An 18979-nucleotide genomic window follows, 5' to 3' on the forward strand; every position below is an offset into this window, starting at 1 on the left:
TTATGCTATCAAAATGCATTGCGTTTGATTTTTTAAATGAATAGTTAACGTAACATTCGTATTTTACCTTTTAAAATCGTGGATAACATGATAAATACTCGACACAAGATAAATAAAGATGAACGATAATAATATGAAATTAAATTTTATGATTTTATTTATCAAAAACACTATTCTAACTGTATCAGTCCATACCTTCACTAACAAAAACTATCAATCACATTTTCTATTTGGTGCTACTTTTTTTGTTTTAAATACCGAGCCAACAGCCGAGGCTCCTCTGGCGCGTGTTACCACCGTACCGGAACAGTGCCCCTTTCCCCCTTACTGTGCCTTCAGCACACCGAAGTTAATTCTCAGCTGCTCGAGAAAGATGAACGTAAGCACGGTGTGCGGCCCGAGCCGGATGAAGCGGGGTACGAATCCCTTGAAAAAGCCCACCGGGCCGAGCCGGCTGATGTGGCGCAGGATCGCCCCGATACTGCTAAACTCGCCCGGCTTCGCATTCATCATCACCGTCTTGACCACGTCGATCGGTTGCGTCATCGTGGTCGCAATGCCGCCCGCAATGACCGAGGCCAGGAAATGCGTACCGATGTTGTCGGTAAAGTGGCCCGTCTCGAACAGCGTGTACTTTGCCTGGTCGTAGAACGTTAGCTGCCCGATCGTCATAAACACGGAGCGTGCGGTGGCCGAGCTCGCACCGGCAAACAGCCGCCGGAAGCCTTCCTCGCGCCACACACGAACGATGCCGTCGAGCGCATTTTTGTAGCTGAAAATTGTTGTGAAGCGTGAAGGTTACTAATTCGTCCGATGCTGTGTGTTATTATTTGGTGCCAACAATTAAACTACGCTTACTTTCTACGCTTCTCTGGTGGTAGCTTCACGTCGTTCTGCATGCGCACGTTGATCAGATCTGCCGGCGAGCCAACAAATCCACCCACTGTGCCACCGATCGCGGCCATCATAATTCGTCCGAGAAAGCCGGAATCCTTGCCGTACTCCGACTGCTTGCCTATTTCGTAGATGGCGAAGCGTGTGGTTGAATAGGTTAGCTGGCGCAGCACCGCCGCCGTTACTCCGTTGTACAGAGCGGTAACACCATCGTCCCGGATGATTTCGCGCGACAGCTGCACCATCGACAGGTTCGTGCGAATGTCCGTTTGGTAGAGCACTTTCAGCAGATCCAGCGGGTGCGTGCAGTAGGCCGCTCCGGCGCTGGCTAATCCTCCAAAGTACCATCGGGACGTTTTTTCCAGCCGTTTCGATTCCATTTGGGGCTGAATCTGGAGGTGAAAACAAATGAGCACCTGCGAGCACAGTTCACAGCGCGGTAGAACGGTTATTTGAAAATTGTATGACACCTGCGCCCAGCGCCATCTACATATCCGTTTCTGTTATACCGAATAGTCTGTACAAACACCGTCGGTCGGTGTACAGGCGGTCCCCGAGATACACGGTACCTCTTATACGCGGATTCGGAGATACGCGGTTTTCTAAATTTGACAATACTTTGAGCAAATTGTACTGATTTGACACATCAATTGCAAATTGCCAAATAATTTCCGTTTTGATCGAATGTTAAAAACTATTTCAAAAGGTTTAAATCTGTTATATTCAGTCAGAATCATATCAAATAATTCATAAAGTGAATAAAACTGCCTCCTACTTGCAAAATTACACGAAAATTAGTGATATTTTAGCTGGAAATCACGAGATTCGACTTACGCGGAAATTCGAGATACGCGGTATTTTGCAGCCGTTTTCGGTCCCCATTAACCGTGTATCTCGGGGACCGCCTGTAATCGTTGCACAGTGATCTACGGACAGGGACCATCAAGCTACAAACACATTGATTAGACTTCCAACGAGAGAACCAGGAATGCACTTGATATGCTATTCTTTCTCATTTTTTTTAACACAATTTATAAAACTTTACTATCTTAGCTACAGCAATTGCTATCTCCAAACCAGATTTCAAGGTAAACAAACAAACAATGACCCAAATTGCACCACCTGCGACCACTGTGCATCGGATTTTTTTGACAGCCGACCGCAATCACCTGATCCAATTGTCAATATCGTGTTGTTATCGCACAATTTTATCTAACTTTGCGCGCTCCGTGTGTTGTTTTCGACTGCCAAAAGGCCGAATCTGCAGCACCGGCTGGTGCACGGCCTGCCGGGGTAAGTGGCAAGCGGCCCCACACACCGTTGCACTTACTTTTTCACCGAGGACACGATTAAACAGGTACGAACAGCCTTACGCCGCATCCGCTACGTCAAAACTAACTTTATCTCGCACACTGACGTAAACAACGGTTAGGTAAACATGGACAATGCGTCCCGCACATACGACACACCGAGCGAAGATTTCATGCACCGCAGCTAACGTTGATAAATATTTATTGCGATTCCTTTTGGGATTCTTTTTTCCCGTACCTCACTATTGCTACTCCTTTCTGCACTTCCCGTCGCTTGTGTGAGTAGGTTGCACGGTCGTAAAATTCTAGTTCTTTTTTTTGCGCAAATTAAAAGAAAAACAAACAAAAAATATGTATAAACCTCCGTAACATGTTCGATACCGTCCGTTGCACGGTAACTGCATTCGATGCAATGCCAAATCCCTACACGCGAGTGTGACTCGTGACTGATGCTTGTTCGTTAGTGGAATGTGTCAAAATTGCTCTAAAAGCTCACGGTAACCCGTAACCGGTAAATCGTTAGTGGATAGTAGAGGTGAGTGGGTATGTGTGTGATGGTTGTGGCATGGTTGTTTTTGCATGGCCCGCAACACACAGCCTAAGGGGGAACCGAACCGCGCTTACGGCTTCAGGTAGCCAAAGTTCATGCGCAGCTGCTCCAGGAAGACGAACGTCAGGATGGTGTGCGGCCCGAGGCGCACGAACGCCGGCACGTAGCCCTTGAAGAACCCGAGCGGGCCGAGCCGGGCCGTAAAGCGCACAATGTCCCAGACGCCGCTGAACTCGCCCGGCTTCGCGTTCATCGCACGCGTCTTCAGCACGTCCAGCGGCTGGGTCAGGGTGGTGGCGATGGCACCCGCGGTTAGCGACGACAGGAAGTGGGTGGTGAGATTGTCACCAAAGTGGCCGGATTGCAGCAGCAGATCCTTCACCAGATCGTAGAACGAAAGCTGTCCGATCGTCATGAACACGGCGCGGGACGTGGCGGTGGACGCGCCGGAGAAGAGCCTGGCAAATCCTTCCTCCCGATACACCCGGAACAATCCGTCGACGGCGTTCTTGTAGCTGCGGAAAAGAGGAAAAGAGAGGTCAATATGTTATGCCAAAAATTATGACACAGTCACTCACTTTCTTCGCTGCTCCACCGGAAGCTTAATGTCGTTCTGCATTCGCACGTTCACCATGTCCGCCGGTGTGCCGACGAAACCGCCGGCCGCTCCGGCCGCACCGGCCAGGGCCGCCTTGCCCAGGAAGCCGGAGTCGTTGCCCATCGCCTGCTTGCCGACCTCGTAGATGCCGAACCGGGTCGTCGAGTACGTCAGCTGACGCAGGAGTGACGCGGACAGACCATTGTACAGCGCCAGTACGCCTTGTGTGCGCACGACCTTGCCCGTCAGCTGGAGCAGCGAGATTTTGCCCTCCTGCTGCGTCTGCAGCGTAACCTTGAGCAGATCCAGCGGGTGGGTGCAGCAGGCCGCACCGGCACTGGCCAATCCGCCGAAGTACCAGTACGAAACACGCTTCTTCTTGTCGTCGGACATTTTGTGGCTGAAAATGAGAGAATAGCCGTTCTGATGTCTGATGTTCTGGCATGTGTGCACACAGTGGCTGGTCAAGCAAAGTAGGTCGTGGAAGTAGGCGCTCGCTGCGCTACCAACGACCGAAATCAGCTGACAAGTGTTGTGTCACACTGTGTACGCGAAGGGAGTGGGATGTAAACAAAGTGCACAATATGATAAAACCCTACACACACACACACACACACACACACACACACACACACGTCGCTTGCGGTTGAGCCAAAGGTACACGGGCCCCCACGGTTTTCTACGGCATTACAAAGTTCGCTTTTTGTCGGTAGGTCATGACCACCACGGTCGTAGGTGACAGCAACAAAAACGGCTGCTATTACGCGAGCGCAGGTGGCGAGACGTTATTTTTAGATAAAACCACCACGCCGGATTTGTTTGCGGAAGATAATGGGGATGCATCACCACGAAACCAACCACGATGCAAGTTAGGCTTACCAGGTAGCTTGTGAGGAGGACGGCTGGGGGAGGTTTAAGGCCAAAAATACGACACAACGACGACGACCACGACGACGGTGGCGACGATGGCGACAGGCGACGGCAGCAACGGTGACGAACACTCTCGACTGCTTTTCTATGAACGACCAGAAGGGAACGTGACGTAATTGTCAGCCACCCGACCCAGCTAACAAATTCCACCGCTAATGACATTAGGGTGCACCTCCATCGGCAAGTGCGCAAAGTTTCACTGCAAATTTGTTGGCGATGCAGAACGATGTTCTTGTAAATGTGCTTTGATGGCAGGTTTTAGCCATTAATTGATTTTTTTTTATTACAATCCGACTGAAGATTTCAATTTTGAAGACTACTGAATAATTTTTAAAATTTGGACGATTGGGAAATTGTTTTGTCCACTAGTGCAGCAAAAAAACAATTGAGCATAATATTCAACTTTTCAAAAACTTGGTGACAAAAATATTGAAAATGTCATAATGATTATGCAATCAATACAAGTACAGGTACTCCCCGAGATACACGCGACCTCTTAGAGATTTTCTACATACACCGAGAAAGCAGCTGAGAAAATAACTGACAGCATGCTTTGACAGCGACTGACAGCATTTTCGGTGAGAGAATTCTCCTCGGCATGCAAAGGACGATTGAGCTGAGAAAAAATTGAATTGGCAGTTTATAGCGATCGATCAATTATAGTTTGCATTTTTGGACTCTAATAATCGTAGAAATATTACTAAAAAGTAAAAGAATCTTTTTTGACTTCATTTTGACGATTCAAATGGATTTTTTCAACATCATTTTAAAAGTCTCATTTCGGCGCTTTCCGGAGCTTCTACACACACCGGCGTGAGAAACCGGTTGTCAATTCTCTCACAGCCATCTCTCAGCTGCAGTCTCGGTGTATGTAGAAACGCTCTTATACGCAGCTTTGTACAGTTCTTTGACAGTTCTTTGAGCAAATTGTACTGATTTGACTCATCAATTGTCAAATGCAAATAATTTCCCTCTTGATCGAATGCAAAAAAAAACATTTAAAAAGGTTTAAAACTGTTTTACTCCCTGCTTGCAAAATTACACGAAAATTGGTAATATTTTGGCTACAAATCACGAGATTCGACTTACACAGAAATTCGAGATACGCGGTATTTTGCAGTTGTTTTCGATCCCCATTAACCGTGTATCTTAGGGACCGTCTGTACATAATTGTATAATGCTGTTATCCAATTTTCGCGTAATTCGAATACAATTGTGAATTTCAGTTAAAAATTAACTTCGTGAAATTTTGTTTGGAATTAAGAATTTTGCTGTCTAAATAATTATCTGATACAATAATGTTTGAAAATTCCATTTGTGTTTTTTTTCTTTTTTTGCGTTCAGATAATAATTTAAAGTTTTCAGTTCAGTTTTACGCAAAATGTATGTAGTAACACGAAATTTTAACGGCCGTATCAAACTGGCTCGTACCATCTGGCTTGATTCAAGATGGCGGAATGGTAAACCCACCATAGCTTAGCATGATCCAACCTTCCAATGGAACGTCAAATGCAAAATCAAAACAAACTTGCAAAAACAACCACGAGCCAACCAAGTTCTAAACAAACACACCAAATGTGCAAGCGCGCGCGCGCACCTACGCACGCCCGCACCGCCCAATATTAGTGCTCACAGGATAAATACGCGTTTAGCGGACAGCTGATAATTTGACCTTTTCGGTAAGTGTACCCTGTTAATCGTTCAATAAACGCGGTTTTCGTGGTGCTACACATTACACCAACCGTCTGTGTCCGAGGGTGGGCACCAGAAGCCGGAGCTGTGTTTGCATTCCAAATTAGCACATTGACCGGTTTGCTGGCGTATTTCCACCGGCTGTTACTAAGGAATGGTCGTATCGTTTTGCCTTGAATCGTGCACACGGTAGCACGATGGTTGAAGGGTTTGTTTACGAGCTGTATTGTTACTACCTGCTCCTACCACACACACACACACTCACTGGGCAATCTAACGAATCGATTTCGATTTAGTTAGTAACCGGAATCAAACGGCAATCACTCACAAAATTATACTTTTTCGCTTCATTTGCTTTACCGATATGATGCACCTGTGTACTTACCGCTGTTGCAGGTCGTTACACCGAATTCCCCGATTCCACCGAACTCTGGGCGGGAAGGTCAGATTCCGATGCGATGCTTCCGATTTCTGGGGGGGGGGGTTGGAGTTGTAATTGCGCCAGGCGCACACCCACTCAGCACGACTCACGGCGTTGAAGTGAGAACTTATCAGCTGCCCATCCACCGGGACGACCGGGCTGCTAAATTTATCATCGCTTGACGACTTTTCTGTCAGTGACAATATGTTGGAATGGCACCGGTCCTAGCGGGGGGGAATGTTCTTTTTTTCGCTTTATTTCCATCTCCCCCCCCCCCCCCCCCCTTTCTTACTTCTCTGACGCACATTGTATGCGATGATAGGGATGATCTTCTGCTCGCCGTTACGCTGCTTCCGTTTATGAGAGTGTTTCATTTTTGATTTTTGGTAACGTTTTACCGTCCCATTACGCACCAATTGGCTGCAAAGGATGGTTGGCGTGTGCGTGTGGAATGGTTGGCTACACTTTGGTTGATTGATGACAGATTATGATGTTGGGAGACCTTCCACCAGACTGTTCAAAATGAATCATCACCTTCATCATCATCATCATTACTTTCTCGCGCGGGTTGCCAACAAAACGCCAACAGGCCGACCAATAAGAGCACATGGCGCTGGGAATCAGGGACAGCTCGATAAGACACGATGATGACAGTGGAAAGGATTAAATCTGCATTAGGAAAAATGCCTTTTTGCTGTCTCTTCTCTCATACTCATCCACAGGCTGCTATGGTTTTGAGGTGAGCATTTCACTGTGTTCTTCTTTTCAGTTGCGTTTCCTCTCATCCTACGCCAAAGATAACGTCAATCGGTCGAAGAAAATTGACTGCTGCTTGGCAGAGTCGTGTGGAACGCCGACAGGACAGCCGACACCACATGTGCGTGTGTGTGTGTGTGCCTTTTGACGCTGACGCAACCATTTTCCGGGCCCGTCCCTCATCTCCACCCCAAAATTGTTTGGTGAAAAAATGCCCCCCCCCCCCCCCCTTAACCGTGAGCGGCGTGAGAAGATGTGATAAGAGCAAACCACTTTGCGGGATTCGGTTGGCATTTGGTTTTTTCGTTTTTTCGCTTTTTGCCTATTATTTATCCCTCCCAAACACGTGTCACCACCATCGCGGGAATGAAATTGAGTTTTATAAATGTATGAATCGATTGGTTTTTCTATCGCGTTCATGCCGTAAAGAGCCAAATTTGTATGTCATATGAAATTATTTATTTATGGCAATCACTCGCAATCGTACCACCTTTACATGAAGCGTTCCTTTCAGTATATGGTTCAATGCGTTAGGTGACGGGACATTTTCCATCCAAGCAAAACGGGTGGATTATTGAATACTTTCCACCTAAGCCTTCGTGTAGGATGTTCTTTGTTCTAGTTTACCTAACCTTTCCCCAATTCAACCCGTCAGTATAATCTTCGGGGAAAGCTTTAATGCGAGGATTTGGGTATGCACAGCTAAATCCACTTATTAAAGAGCTTACAAATTTAGTTTGCTGTTTGATCAGTTTGACCGCCCTGCCATCCACTCGTGAGATGACAGCGATATTTTCATCCCGTCACGCGTTACCCACTGAAAAATGACGATCTCCTGCTCATCGTGCCGGACACATAATACGTTCGTCCCAGCATTGTTTAGTTGTTTTTCTATTTGGTCTCGGGAAGTTTAATTGTGTAATAATGCTGTATCACAATATACCTTGATGCTAGTCATTAGATAGAGACGTCGGTTCCTGCTACGCCGAACAGAATCGATTCCCAACTGGAATGTATGCAAGTAAAGAGCTATCCGGATGCTGCTTCTTACTATTAAGTCTCGTAAGCCTGCATTGGCCGGCAATGAATGCGCGTAGATCACTACGCCAGCTAGGAAAAGAATGTATCTTTAGTACTTATATCATATATATTTCGTTTGTGTACTAGTCATAACAATGGTATTGGTGTACAGTTTTACCACAATTAGGATTTGTTAGACCTGTTTAATATACATTTTCCTGTTCTTGAGATATTCTCGGACCAAAAAATCCTCATTGTAAATAATACAAGCTATGAATGTCCTTCCATCCAGATTAAAACAAAAAACAACAGATCCCAATAACTGTCTATTGATTGACAGATTCCGTGTAATTATTGAATCGAATTGTTCTCTTTTTGTGTCTTATAAGATTTATAATAGCTAATAGCTAATAATGTAATAGCCGCCAAAAAGTGTCTAATAAGCCTAATAAGTATTTAATAATTGCTATTAGATGATATATCCTAACAAGTGTCGAAAATTCAGTCTTTAATCAATATTGGTAGACATTTTGCTCAACTACATGGATGAAATTGTCTAATTTGACGAAGAGTCTTCTTCTTCTTCTTTGGCTCAACAACCGTTGTCGGTCAAAGGCCTGCCTTTAACCTCTTGTGGGTTTGGCTTTCAGTGACTAATTGATTTCCCCCCATAGCAGAATAGTCAATCCTACGTATGGCGGCACGGTCTATTTGGGGCTTGAACCCATGACGGGCATGTTGTTAAGTCGTACGAGTTGACGACTGTACTACGAGACCGGCTAATTGATGAAGAGTAAACATGAATAATAAAGGAGCTACAAATTATGCGAAGTAATCAAGGACTGAGCTAAACAAACAGCAACACATGTATATTGGGTAAGAAAGCAGTAGCAGTTCTGATCTTACAGGGTCTTCCAAGTCACTTTTGTATGTGCACATCATTATTCACCACCTAGAAAATGTATTTCAACAGCTGTCAAATGGTGTATTTGCATCATAATAAAATGTCAGTTCTTACACATGATTTTCAACACATCACAAAGAACTGTTAAGCTCAACCCAGCTTGAGACGTGTTGAAAATCATGTGGAAGCACTAAAAAAATATTGTGATGCAATTACAACTTTTGACAGCTGTAGACAAACATCTCGCAAGCAATGGAAACATGTCGTTGACATTAGAAATTGACTCGGTAAACCCCTGTATTAATTGACACTATCAAGATGTAGTACAAAAGCGTTAAAACTAAACGTTCGGCGCATAATTGTAAAATGTCTACTCATTTAGATAGTGAAACCATGAACAAAGTGATATCTACGGTGTTTGCGATAAAAAAAGCTCACCAACCATGCACAAAATGCCCCCAATTGCCTGCTTGCTTATTACGAACGAACGTACTAAATCAAAAATTTAGATCAAGTTCCACGAATCCTCTTTGGGAGGCCCTATCAAAGCACTGAACGGATTAAAGCAGCAACAACAAAATGGCCATAAGCATATCGCTCCAGTGGAAAATGGTTCAAACGAAACTGAATCTCAGACATGCTGGATGGATACTCCGAAAGAAAATCGACGGAATTTACCGGTTGCCCCAGAATCAAGTGCATTCCAGTGAAGCGAAAAATTGAACAAAATTCAAACGCATCGATTGCGTGAAGCCGCCACCGCTTCCATGCCACAAAAAAATGGTATCATCGTCAGCAGCATCATCCTTCTCATCATTATCATCATCATCATCATCGTGATCCTTCCAGTAGTGCTGGCACATCGAACCACTGTCGCAATCGGACCACTTGACGACGGTTCCTTTAGTGGAACGGGTTTTAGATAGCCGCAAAGAAGGAGGTACCGTCCACGAAAATAGTCCACCAGTCCAAGAAAGAGCAGACCATTTTGCTTCAAAGAAGGTTTTAAGAGATAATCTGCTGCCCACTTTTGTGTGCGTTGTTTCATTAAAGAAGGACTCGTTGTCGGTTGTCCAGCTGGGGAACAAAAACTCATCTTACCCGAGTTGCTGGTGCTATCTTTGCCCGGACTGCCGGGTGCTATATCTTCCCAATCTCCCCAGTTGTTCACCCATGCTGCAGTAGCCATCCCCCAAATAAAAGATCCATATAAAGTTTGCCAAACCCCATTTTCGGCGGGAAGGGCAGGAGAAGTGTCCACATTACCGACTCGTTAAGAGCAAAGGGAAAAACAAACTCCTCCCCCCAGCACGGGCAAAAAGTTTCTCCACACGTGCGGTTAAAGATTTGTTTGCGTACCCAATGGTGGGCTGGGTGGAGTTGCAACCACGCGAATAGGGATGTGCGTATGTAATTTTTTTCTTCTATTTTTTGTATGTGACGCAAACAGCAGAGGTTAGCAAAAGTTTTTGTACTCCACTCTGTGGTGGTTGCCTCCCCACCAGGGGGAGTCTTAACTACTGAATAATTCTTCGAGTTCTTTTTCGCATCGGGAACTAGAATAACATAACCCAAGGAAGCCATTTCAGTGCCTTCCAACTCCCCCATGAATACAAAAGCTTTGACAGAAAGTTTTGCCCGCTAGCAGGGCGCTATTTTCGGTAAACAGGGCTCCTGAATTGCTAATCAACCGTTTGCTCTCTTACTACGCGCGCTGGATATAGAGCGCATTTGATTGGAGCGCTCGTGTAAGCCCAGACACACACACACCACCTGTAAGGGTTTTGTCTCCCCCCCCCCCCCCATTGCTACCATAAAACTCGCGGGTATATCTTATCTGTAGCGATAGTGTGTGCGGCTACATCATACACCTGCTTTCACTCGGCGGCAAACAAAAACTCAACCAAAAACCCCCCGCTTTTGGGGGATATATCGTAAATTGAGGTGAGTGACGGGTGCACCAGCCGGAACTGTAAGCCGCCTGTGAAACGGCTCATCTGTCACGACCCTTCCGGGTGCGCCCTTTGCGCGGGATGTTGGGACGCACTGTCTACCAATATTATGATAAGAAATAGTCAGCGATTGGGGAGGCGGAGGCATGATCGATTGGTTTCCCCATTTTGCCGCCCGTGTGTGCATCTTAATTACAATTTCGTGACCAAACCATGGGAAATGCATAGCTGACTCATGACATGGACTGGGAAATGTTCTTAAAATATTTACACACCATCCACTTCCGTCATAGCTCTCTCGCTCTCACGCTCGCAAGCATCTCGCACGATCGGTACCGACGCGTGAACACCATTTAAAGTCCACTGTAACGTTGGCCACGTGGTGTAGATTTCTGTATTGATGGACGGTTTTTGGGGTGCAAGGAAAATCGGCGGAGCTATAGACAACAGGAGAAATTGGAAATGCTATTTCCACCGTGTCCTTGTGTCCGTAAACGAAGACAAAGAATCGCAACACGAGAGGAGGGGAGAGCGATGCACTCGGTTGTCGGTGCGCGGTGGTGTCTGGTTTGCTCTGGTCCAGCGCCGGGGTTACACCCGGTTTGCCCTTGCCTGCCATCGGGATTTAGAGAGCAAGAGCGCGCCAGCGAGTGGCTGATTGGTGTGGAATGTGAGCTGGAAAATAAATTGAATTTTATATCCCGGCTGCTGCTGCTGCTGCTGGATTCCTGTCATTGCACCGTGCGGGGATCTCTTTTCTAATGCCATTCGGGAAGCCATTCGCTTTTGCCACGCATAAGATTGCACTGTCGTCGCTCGTTCCGCTCACTGCATAGCAAGTTGATGAAACACAAGCGACGAGGCACCCACGGCCGGGGTGCGCTCGCGGTACGGTACGATGCCATGGACAAAAATGGGTTTGTTGATACAAGATGGATCTCGGTAACGATTGCGTACAAAACGGTTGGTACGCTATAAAACATTCTTGAGCGAAGGGAGGGAGGGAGGGTCAAGGATAACGTTCATTCTGGAGCTATTTTCGTGAAAGCCGTACCGAACCGTGCGGTGTAAATAAAGATGAGAAATTGGTTGAATTTGCTGAAATCTTTCCTTCCCCCTCTTTCTAAAGCTCACACAAATCATCTAAACGTCGGGGGGAAAGGAACCACGACCCGTCGCTTCTGTTTGAGGCAAATATATTTAAAAGTGCCCGTACCCTTGTTTACTTCACGCATGCGGATCTCATGTTGGTTTTTGGTTCGCTCTGGTTTAGCAGCTTATTAACACCCATCCGACGGTCCACTACGCACGCACCGCAACAACCCCTTTTCAAGGGTTCGCCACTCCGGGCTATGTTTTTTTTCCGGTTGGCTTCCGTTGCGGTTAGAGAGCCGGTGGCACTATGGTTTATGGTTTTTTTTGTTTTTTTTTTTTTTTACTTTCTGCTCGTGACTTCAAAAACAAGCAACACACATTTACACATTTTAGTCGTTAACCTTCCCCGGCTTGAGACGCTAGAAACTAATGTATCTTCTCTCCACAGAACCGAGCGGCTAATACCGGCTGTACAAACGGACCCAATCCCCCCTCCAGCAGACAGCGACCCACCACCGCACCGTACGTCAGCATGGCGTGGGACATACTGTCCGTTTGCGGTTGGCCAATCGCCGGCAGCAGGAACGACCACCAAACGCCGCCACAGCAGGCACCGCCGCGCGTTACCCTCGTCCAGGAGCAGTCCGGTGTCGATGGAGCCTTCCTGCTCGCGATGCTGCTGACGAACCATCTCAAGCGCAGCGGCGACAATCGTGTGCTACTATTCGCTGCCCATCACAATGCCGCCCACTATACCGCCGCCTGCCAGAAGCTTACGTTTAACGCCGCATCCGCCATCCAGTCGGGCCAGCTGCGCATCGTCGACGTGCTGGCGGCCGTGTACGGGGGCAGTACGGGCGGACCGGCACTGCTGCAGCTTATCAGCGACCGGGTGGCCGAGGCTGGCCCCACCAGTAACACACTCATTATCGTGGACGATCTTACCTGCCTCGGTGCCATGATGGGCGGCGGAAGTGGTGAAAATGCTGTGATCGATTTTGTCGAACGGCTTCTGCTGCCACTCCAGCCGGCGGCCGCCCATTGCGTGCTGAAGGTGAACGTGTCGGAATGCTACGAACGGTTGTGCACGTTCCTGGCCGATCTGGCGGAGGTGATCGTCGGGCTGGGACCGCTCCCGTCCGGTGCCAGCCACGAGCTGGACGGTATCTTAACGGTGTACCGCCGCCAGTCCACCTCGTACCCGCTGCTGGGCGCATTGCGCGAACCAGCCAAAACGCTGCTCTACAAAGTGCACGACCGGCTGGTACGGACCTATGTGCCCGGTGAGGTGGGAATAAAAAATCTATAATACCGCCAGCAGTACCGCAATCGAACGCGACGGTGTTTGGCAGCATGCCAAGTGTAATAATTTACGGCGTTTGTGTGTGTATGTGTGGATAGAGCTCTGTATGGAAAGAAAAGTCACTGCATCAACCGGTAGACGTACTTACACGTTCTTGCGAAGGAAATGATGTAGTGTGGTTGAAAAACTGCTATCACCACTGATACGTTGAACCCCTGTACCTTAACTGAACCGAACGAGTAGAGGCAAACATTGAGAAGGAATAGCCTTTTCCCGCATAGCATCTAGTAGCCGTTGACGTCGTACGTGATTCTTTTGCCTTTGCAAATACAGCATTCGTTGACAGAGGGAAAACCCAAATCCGCTCTTGTGCGGCGTCGTGTGCCAAATTCCAACTGCAACCATTTTCGGTGTGGCGCTTGCATTCCGCTGTCGAATCGTGACGAACGCGGCGACACATACGTTCCTTACTGCTGTTGTTGTTGTTTTATTTTTGCCAACAGGCAGTGTCTATTAAAATTTAATGAAGCCAATACCGTACGAAACTGCCGCGCACACGGTTGCGGTTTAGTGCGCGGTAAAGGTCGTGCAATAATGTTGCCAACGTCTTCGCTGCCGTGCCGTGCTCGAAAGGAAGGATGTGGCGTGCATTATACACACACTCACACACTACGTGACAAACGCACTAGAAAGGATCATCGGTACCGATGGCGACCCCAAAAGGGGCAACAAAAGCATCCGAAGCATCCGGGACGGTAAGTCGTTTCACTTAAACTTTCGTGCTAATGTGTTGTGTAAATCCCATTCCCACAAGTAGCCGGTGTTTGTTCTCCCTGTACGTTAGATTATAGACCCATGTTTACATGCCTGTTAATACAATCGCGAGTGATGATTGTGTAGGGTGCAGGATGTAGCAATTTCAATGTCAAGTTTGCTGTTTACTGTGCCGTACCTTTAATTCCAATCGCTCGCGCACAGGATCTTTCCATCCAGGTCCCATGGCTGTCTTTTTGCACCCTGGAAATGCATGGAAAGGTTGGAAAAAAACCCTCGTAAAAGTCACACGATATGTCAGAGATAACATTTCATTACGGCATGGTCTCGCTGCCACCCTAGCGTCTAGCGTGTCGCTAGATAGGCTGTTGCCGGATCGGTTGTGTCTGGCGTGTGGAACACATGGAATACCTATTCTACCGGCAAACTCATAGGTCGTGCCTTTCAGATAGGACAGCGTAGCGGGAGCCGTGAAGGTTAAGAATCCTAGACGACCGTCTACGGAACTCCATGGAGACCTGCTAAATATACATCTTCGCCCGTGCGTGTGTACCGGTTTCTTTTAGGGGCCCATATTTCATACCCCCGGGACCGTCATTCCGTGTCGGTCACGGTGTCACTGTTGTCTGCTGTCATTTTTGCTGAAAGCCACCGAACCCCGATGGCCCGGTGTGTTTTCTTATGACATTCCCGTTTGTGCAATATTTCATTCATATCGGTCCGAATTAACCCCCACCCCATCCCGAGTGTCGTGCTTCTGGTTCTGCGCACACGAATCCGTGTTGATGTGCGAATTTATTTATTGCCCGCAATTGAAGTGCGCTGCAGTTGACAGGAGCCCGCCCGTTGATGACGGAAGGCGTAGACGTACCGGCGCACTTTTTGCGTGTGAGTGTTGGGCTGTATAAAACGGTTCCACGTGTGGTGGCTTTCCTCAGAATCGTACCACGTGCTGACAAAGTTGCAAATCATTAGGCAATTTGGTAGGGGCGTTCTGCGTTCTCCATATCTTTTGGTATCAATATTTCCGTTGCCTGTGTTTTTTTTTTCTTTCGGAAATTAAAGAGCAAGCTTTCCCGGTGCCATTTTAAAGATGGGTTACAAAAAGCGCATTATGTACCGGCGGAATCTCCTTACCGAGGCAAAGGACCCCTTTTTGTTGGCGGGACTTATTTTTCTTGTGCTTTACCTTACTCGTCACTTCTTCCACGGCACACACACACCAAAACTCAATTTCGTTCGGTATGCACCGGTCGCGGGACTTTCATTTGCTTGCTAACCTTTAATATTGTAAAGCTCGTAAAAGTAAATATTTGGAATTCGGGGGAAACAGGAAACCTTTGCCGCGACCTTCGGGAACCGATTTTTCACCTTTTAGGTAGCCGATGTTACACCATTCGTCACAAGATAGCAACAGCATACGAATCAAAGTTTGTTTTTTGTCGCTTCTTTTGCTCCACCTACATCCCACAGGCGGGGTGGCCCTCGTGCCATTTCAATCTGATCCATAAAAAGCCATCACGCACCGTAAATCGCACCACTTGCTTGCCCATTAAAACGCAATACGGAAAAGCCCTTCTCGCCATAAAAAAAAAACCGGGAGATCGATCCGACCTCCTCAAAGCTTTAACTCTCAATCCGTCGTACCCGACCTCATTCTGGGCGCGTTTTGGGAGTGGGCAGCTGATCCAGTTTGACGTGCGTCCGAAATCGTTTTGCTCCCCCTCCACTAAACAACTGGCCGAAACGACTGGGGGGGGAGGGGGGGGGAGCAAGGACAGCATTCGGAGTAAATAATCATTTAGCGTAGCCGACCCGGTTTTACGCAAACGGATTTTTACGATGCACTACTAAGTCCGATGGTATGCTTTCACCCTCGGAACATCGATTTTCGCTTATCGATCTTCAGGGCGTTTGATCGCTCCGGATGGCAAGCGCTCCGCCCCTCCCGCACTGGACTGTTTTGGTAGTAAACGCAGCCTCCTCTTCCCGATTAGAGCGAATATCCTTCCTTTAGTGGCCAATTTGTGTCACTCAATGGTGCCGTTGCTGCCTCTGCCGCCTGGAAGGATATTGATTTTTTTTGCTGCTGCTGCTGCTGCCTTCTATACGTTTGCGCGTGAAGCGAGGGTGCCTGGCGCCTAGCACCATCATCACGTCCAGCAGATGGCACGGCTCACTAAAAGAAAGGCCACTAAATCTTCTTCCGGATCGTGATATTTCGATTATTTGACTAGGGTTACGATTGTGTGCTTTCCCTCCCTTTCCCTCCCATTGTTGACTTTTTTGCAACTTTTGTGGGTGTGTTGGGAATCGACATTCGGATGCGGTGGAGGTTTTGCTTTTCTATATATCTTCTCGATAGAGGGGTAAATGTATACTTGTGTTTGTATGTGTTTGTGTGTGTGTGTTTAATTTGACGAGATTAGCGAAAACGAAGTCAAGAATGTAATTTGCCAGCTTCATGGAACTGCACCTTTGCGGCCGCCAGCAGTTCAGCGCAATTCGTTGTTCACGTGTTCGCAGCGCGAAACTCCACAAGCGGCGCCGCCCTACCGCGAATGCACGCACCGATAATTTAATGAAGAAAATCGGGCATTTCGTGGCGAGAAGCTGTCGCGCGGCTCGTGGAATTGATTTGCGGTTCGTACGAACCGGCGCGGTTCAAATACATTTCGATGGGGAAAAACAATTCGACAAAGTGATAACGCGTGACTCGACGTGATAGCGCAGTACTGCCCCAAACGGTATTTCATTGCATAAAGTTGATAAACATTTTGTTTTTTTTTGTTTTCTGAGCAGGGTAGTGCGGTTCGTCTGTTGGCATAACCTTTACAGCAGAGATGTCAAACTGGTGATCTGTGGGCCAAATGTAGCCCGCGAGGTCTTTCTGTGTGGCCCGCGAACTCTTGAGCCAAAATTTATTTGTAGAAGCATATCTACCTCTTTAGCACATATCAATCAATTCCGGACACCTGAAATATGCAGAGTTTTCAACTTCGCAGGTTCCTACACTAATTGTCATTATCATCGTCATAAAACCTTGTCCGTGAGTTTTCCCACAAAAAAAAGAATAATTCCAATAACTGCTTGAGATATAGAACAAAAACTAAAAATGTTTATTTTGATGAAAATGAGCATTCAATTCCAGACAATTTTATACCCTTTCCTATGAATAAAACCAACAGGAATAAAAAACGCAAGCTACTACCCTTTTTTGACATACTGTTTTGGGAAAGATTGAGCCTCTCTTTAGGTATGCTTGCAGCTTAGAACATTATACTTCTGCAAAACAGCTTTAGAAATCAGCTTAAATCAGATGTCAGCACAAACACGTGTTACTTTTGATAGGATGTTACTAATGATTTCCAAGAAGACTAGATATACTACAGGAGGGCTAATGACTCTGATTTTGGTCGCCATAATCCATGCGGATTTCTATGGAGATTGGTAGGAAGGGAGCGTTTTCTAAGGACTTGTATGACTATCCCGACTTCCCGACTGTCAAATGAATATTTGTCTAAATCTGGACTGAACTGCACGAACCGACTAATTGGACCATGGGGGCAGCATCAACAATAAGAATTCACTGTTTCTAACGTACGTAAATGCTGTTGACAATCAACACCTACTCGTAAATGTTGTGTGCTCAATGTAAATGGAAAATGACGTTCGACCGGCTTTGCACTTATCAATGAAGTTAGTTTTATTTATGAATGAAAAGTTGTACGGATCATAAAACTACGCGTTTGACGCACACCTGACGATACGACATGGGAGAACGCTCACGTCCGATCGGAACGAAGGGCCAGGCGCCAGAGAACGATCGACGGCCCGAGGCCTTCGTTTCCGGGTAGTGCCGGCGTCGCGCACGTTAGCACACGGCACATAGCGACAGGACTGAGTAGCAAGGCTCAGTGCCCAAGGTATCCACAACAATATTGATAATTAAAATCCAGGACGGTCCCGTGATACATTCGTCAAGACTCGAACGACTCAATAACATGCCCGTCATGGTTTCAATCCTAGAATGGACCGTCCCCCCGTAGCAAGGATTGACTATGCTGCTGCGTGGTAATTAATTAATTCTCGAAATCCTGTAAAGGCCAGCATGTCGGAGTAGGACGTTACGCCAAATAGAAGAATTAAAATTACACCAATATAAACATACAACTGACTATTTTGCAATGAATAATCCAACGCCAATCCAATCCGGTCATCAGACGCCTATGATCAATTGAAAATACAGGCGTCACCCGAGCTCAAGGGGGTCGAGCTACGACGATTCGCAGATACGACGATTTGATTTTGACGGTTTAAAGTTGTCATTGAGATTCCCCAACTATCCGATCTTGTATATCTATATCGTGTAAACGACTTTTAAAGTAAAATTAATGCATTATCGAACCTTGTTTTAAATGAAATACACGATATCATAGATTTTGACTCTCCACCTTCAGTTATTAACTTTATATTTGCAGATATTCGACATACGATTATTTCGACTTACGCCTTGCTTTGGGATATTTTTTCAGTCCCAAATACAGTCGTATCTCGGGGTTCACCTGTAATCTTCTACAGTTAATTTATTTTACTTTATTTTACATTAAAGTTTTAACTATTGTAATATATCCGTTATCCCAAAATGAAATGAAAAGAACTACTAATGATCTGATTTTTGTATCATCTAATATCATATAAACACTAGACTGAGGCCCTATTTTTCCAAAAACATTCCTATTTTCCCCCTAAACACTGTTTTCAGTAGCATTTTGGCTCG

The 18979-nt window shown here is 46.6% G+C and overlaps 4 protein-coding genes across 9 annotated transcripts in view; 2 read left to right on the top strand and 2 right to left on the bottom strand.

Annotated features, from left to right (window-relative positions):
- Positions 1–134: 134 nt before the first annotated feature.
- Positions 135–2347, bottom strand: LOC3290741 (mitochondrial dicarboxylate carrier). 3 transcript variants are annotated; one of them, XM_003436332.2, is made up of 3 exons: positions 2225–2347; positions 859–1310; positions 135–772 (listed from the first exon to the last, which is right to left on the bottom strand). In XM_003436332.2, exons 2-3 carry the CDS (start codon positions 1272–1274, stop codon positions 325–327), a joined length of 864 nt encoding a protein of 287 aa, XP_003436380.1. In that variant the 5' UTR covers positions 1275–1310; positions 2225–2347; the 3' UTR covers positions 135–324. The 3 variants fall into 3 exon arrangements, with proteins under 3 accessions (XP_003436380.1, XP_562831.2, XP_061502975.1); XM_562831.4 differs by having other exon boundaries at positions 859–1286; positions 2225–2325; XM_061646991.1 differs by lacking the exon at positions 2225–2347 and adding an exon at positions 2064–2180.
- On the top strand, positions 2049–13491 carry LOC3290742 (uncharacterized). Of its 3 annotated transcripts, none has more exons than XM_061646995.1 (2): positions 2049–2187; positions 12571–13491. In XM_061646995.1, exon 2 carries the CDS (start codon positions 12655–12657, stop codon positions 13429–13431), a length of 777 nt encoding a protein of 258 aa, XP_061502979.1. In that variant the 5' UTR covers positions 2049–2187; positions 12571–12654; the 3' UTR covers positions 13432–13491. The 3 variants fall into 3 exon arrangements, with proteins under 3 accessions (XP_061502979.1, XP_003436382.2, XP_562832.3); XM_003436334.2 differs by having other exon boundaries at positions 2110–2251; XM_562832.5 differs by lacking the exon at positions 2049–2187 and adding an exon at positions 5641–5961.
- LOC1273748 (mitochondrial dicarboxylate carrier) lies at positions 2374–6529 on the bottom strand. Of its 2 annotated transcripts, none has more exons than XM_061646993.1 (3): positions 6360–6529; positions 3333–3752; positions 2374–3269 (listed from the first exon to the last, which is right to left on the bottom strand). In XM_061646993.1, the coding sequence occupies exons 2-3, from the start codon at positions 3743–3745 to the stop codon at positions 2825–2827; spliced, it is 858 nt and encodes a 285-aa protein (XP_061502977.1). In that variant the 5' UTR covers positions 3746–3752; positions 6360–6529; the 3' UTR covers positions 2374–2824. The 2 variants fall into 2 exon arrangements, with proteins under 2 accessions (XP_061502977.1, XP_061502978.1); XM_061646994.1 differs by lacking the exon at positions 6360–6529 and adding an exon at positions 4232–4481.
- Positions 13492–13631: 140 nt separating the features above from the next.
- LOC1273750 (phe13-bombesin receptor) overlaps positions 13632–18979 on the top strand; it is an 88569-nt gene continuing 83221 nt past the window's right edge. Inside the window, exon 1 of the mRNA XM_003436335.2 lies at positions 13632–14180. The gene's annotated coding sequence lies outside the window, so the exon portion shown is untranslated. The remainder of the gene's footprint in view (positions 14181–18979) is intronic.

This window comes from Anopheles gambiae, chromosome 2 (genome assembly GCF_943734735.2).
Source record: "Anopheles gambiae chromosome 2, idAnoGambNW_F1_1, whole genome shotgun sequence".
Lineage (NCBI taxonomy): Eukaryota > Metazoa > Arthropoda > Insecta > Diptera > Culicidae > Anopheles > Anopheles gambiae.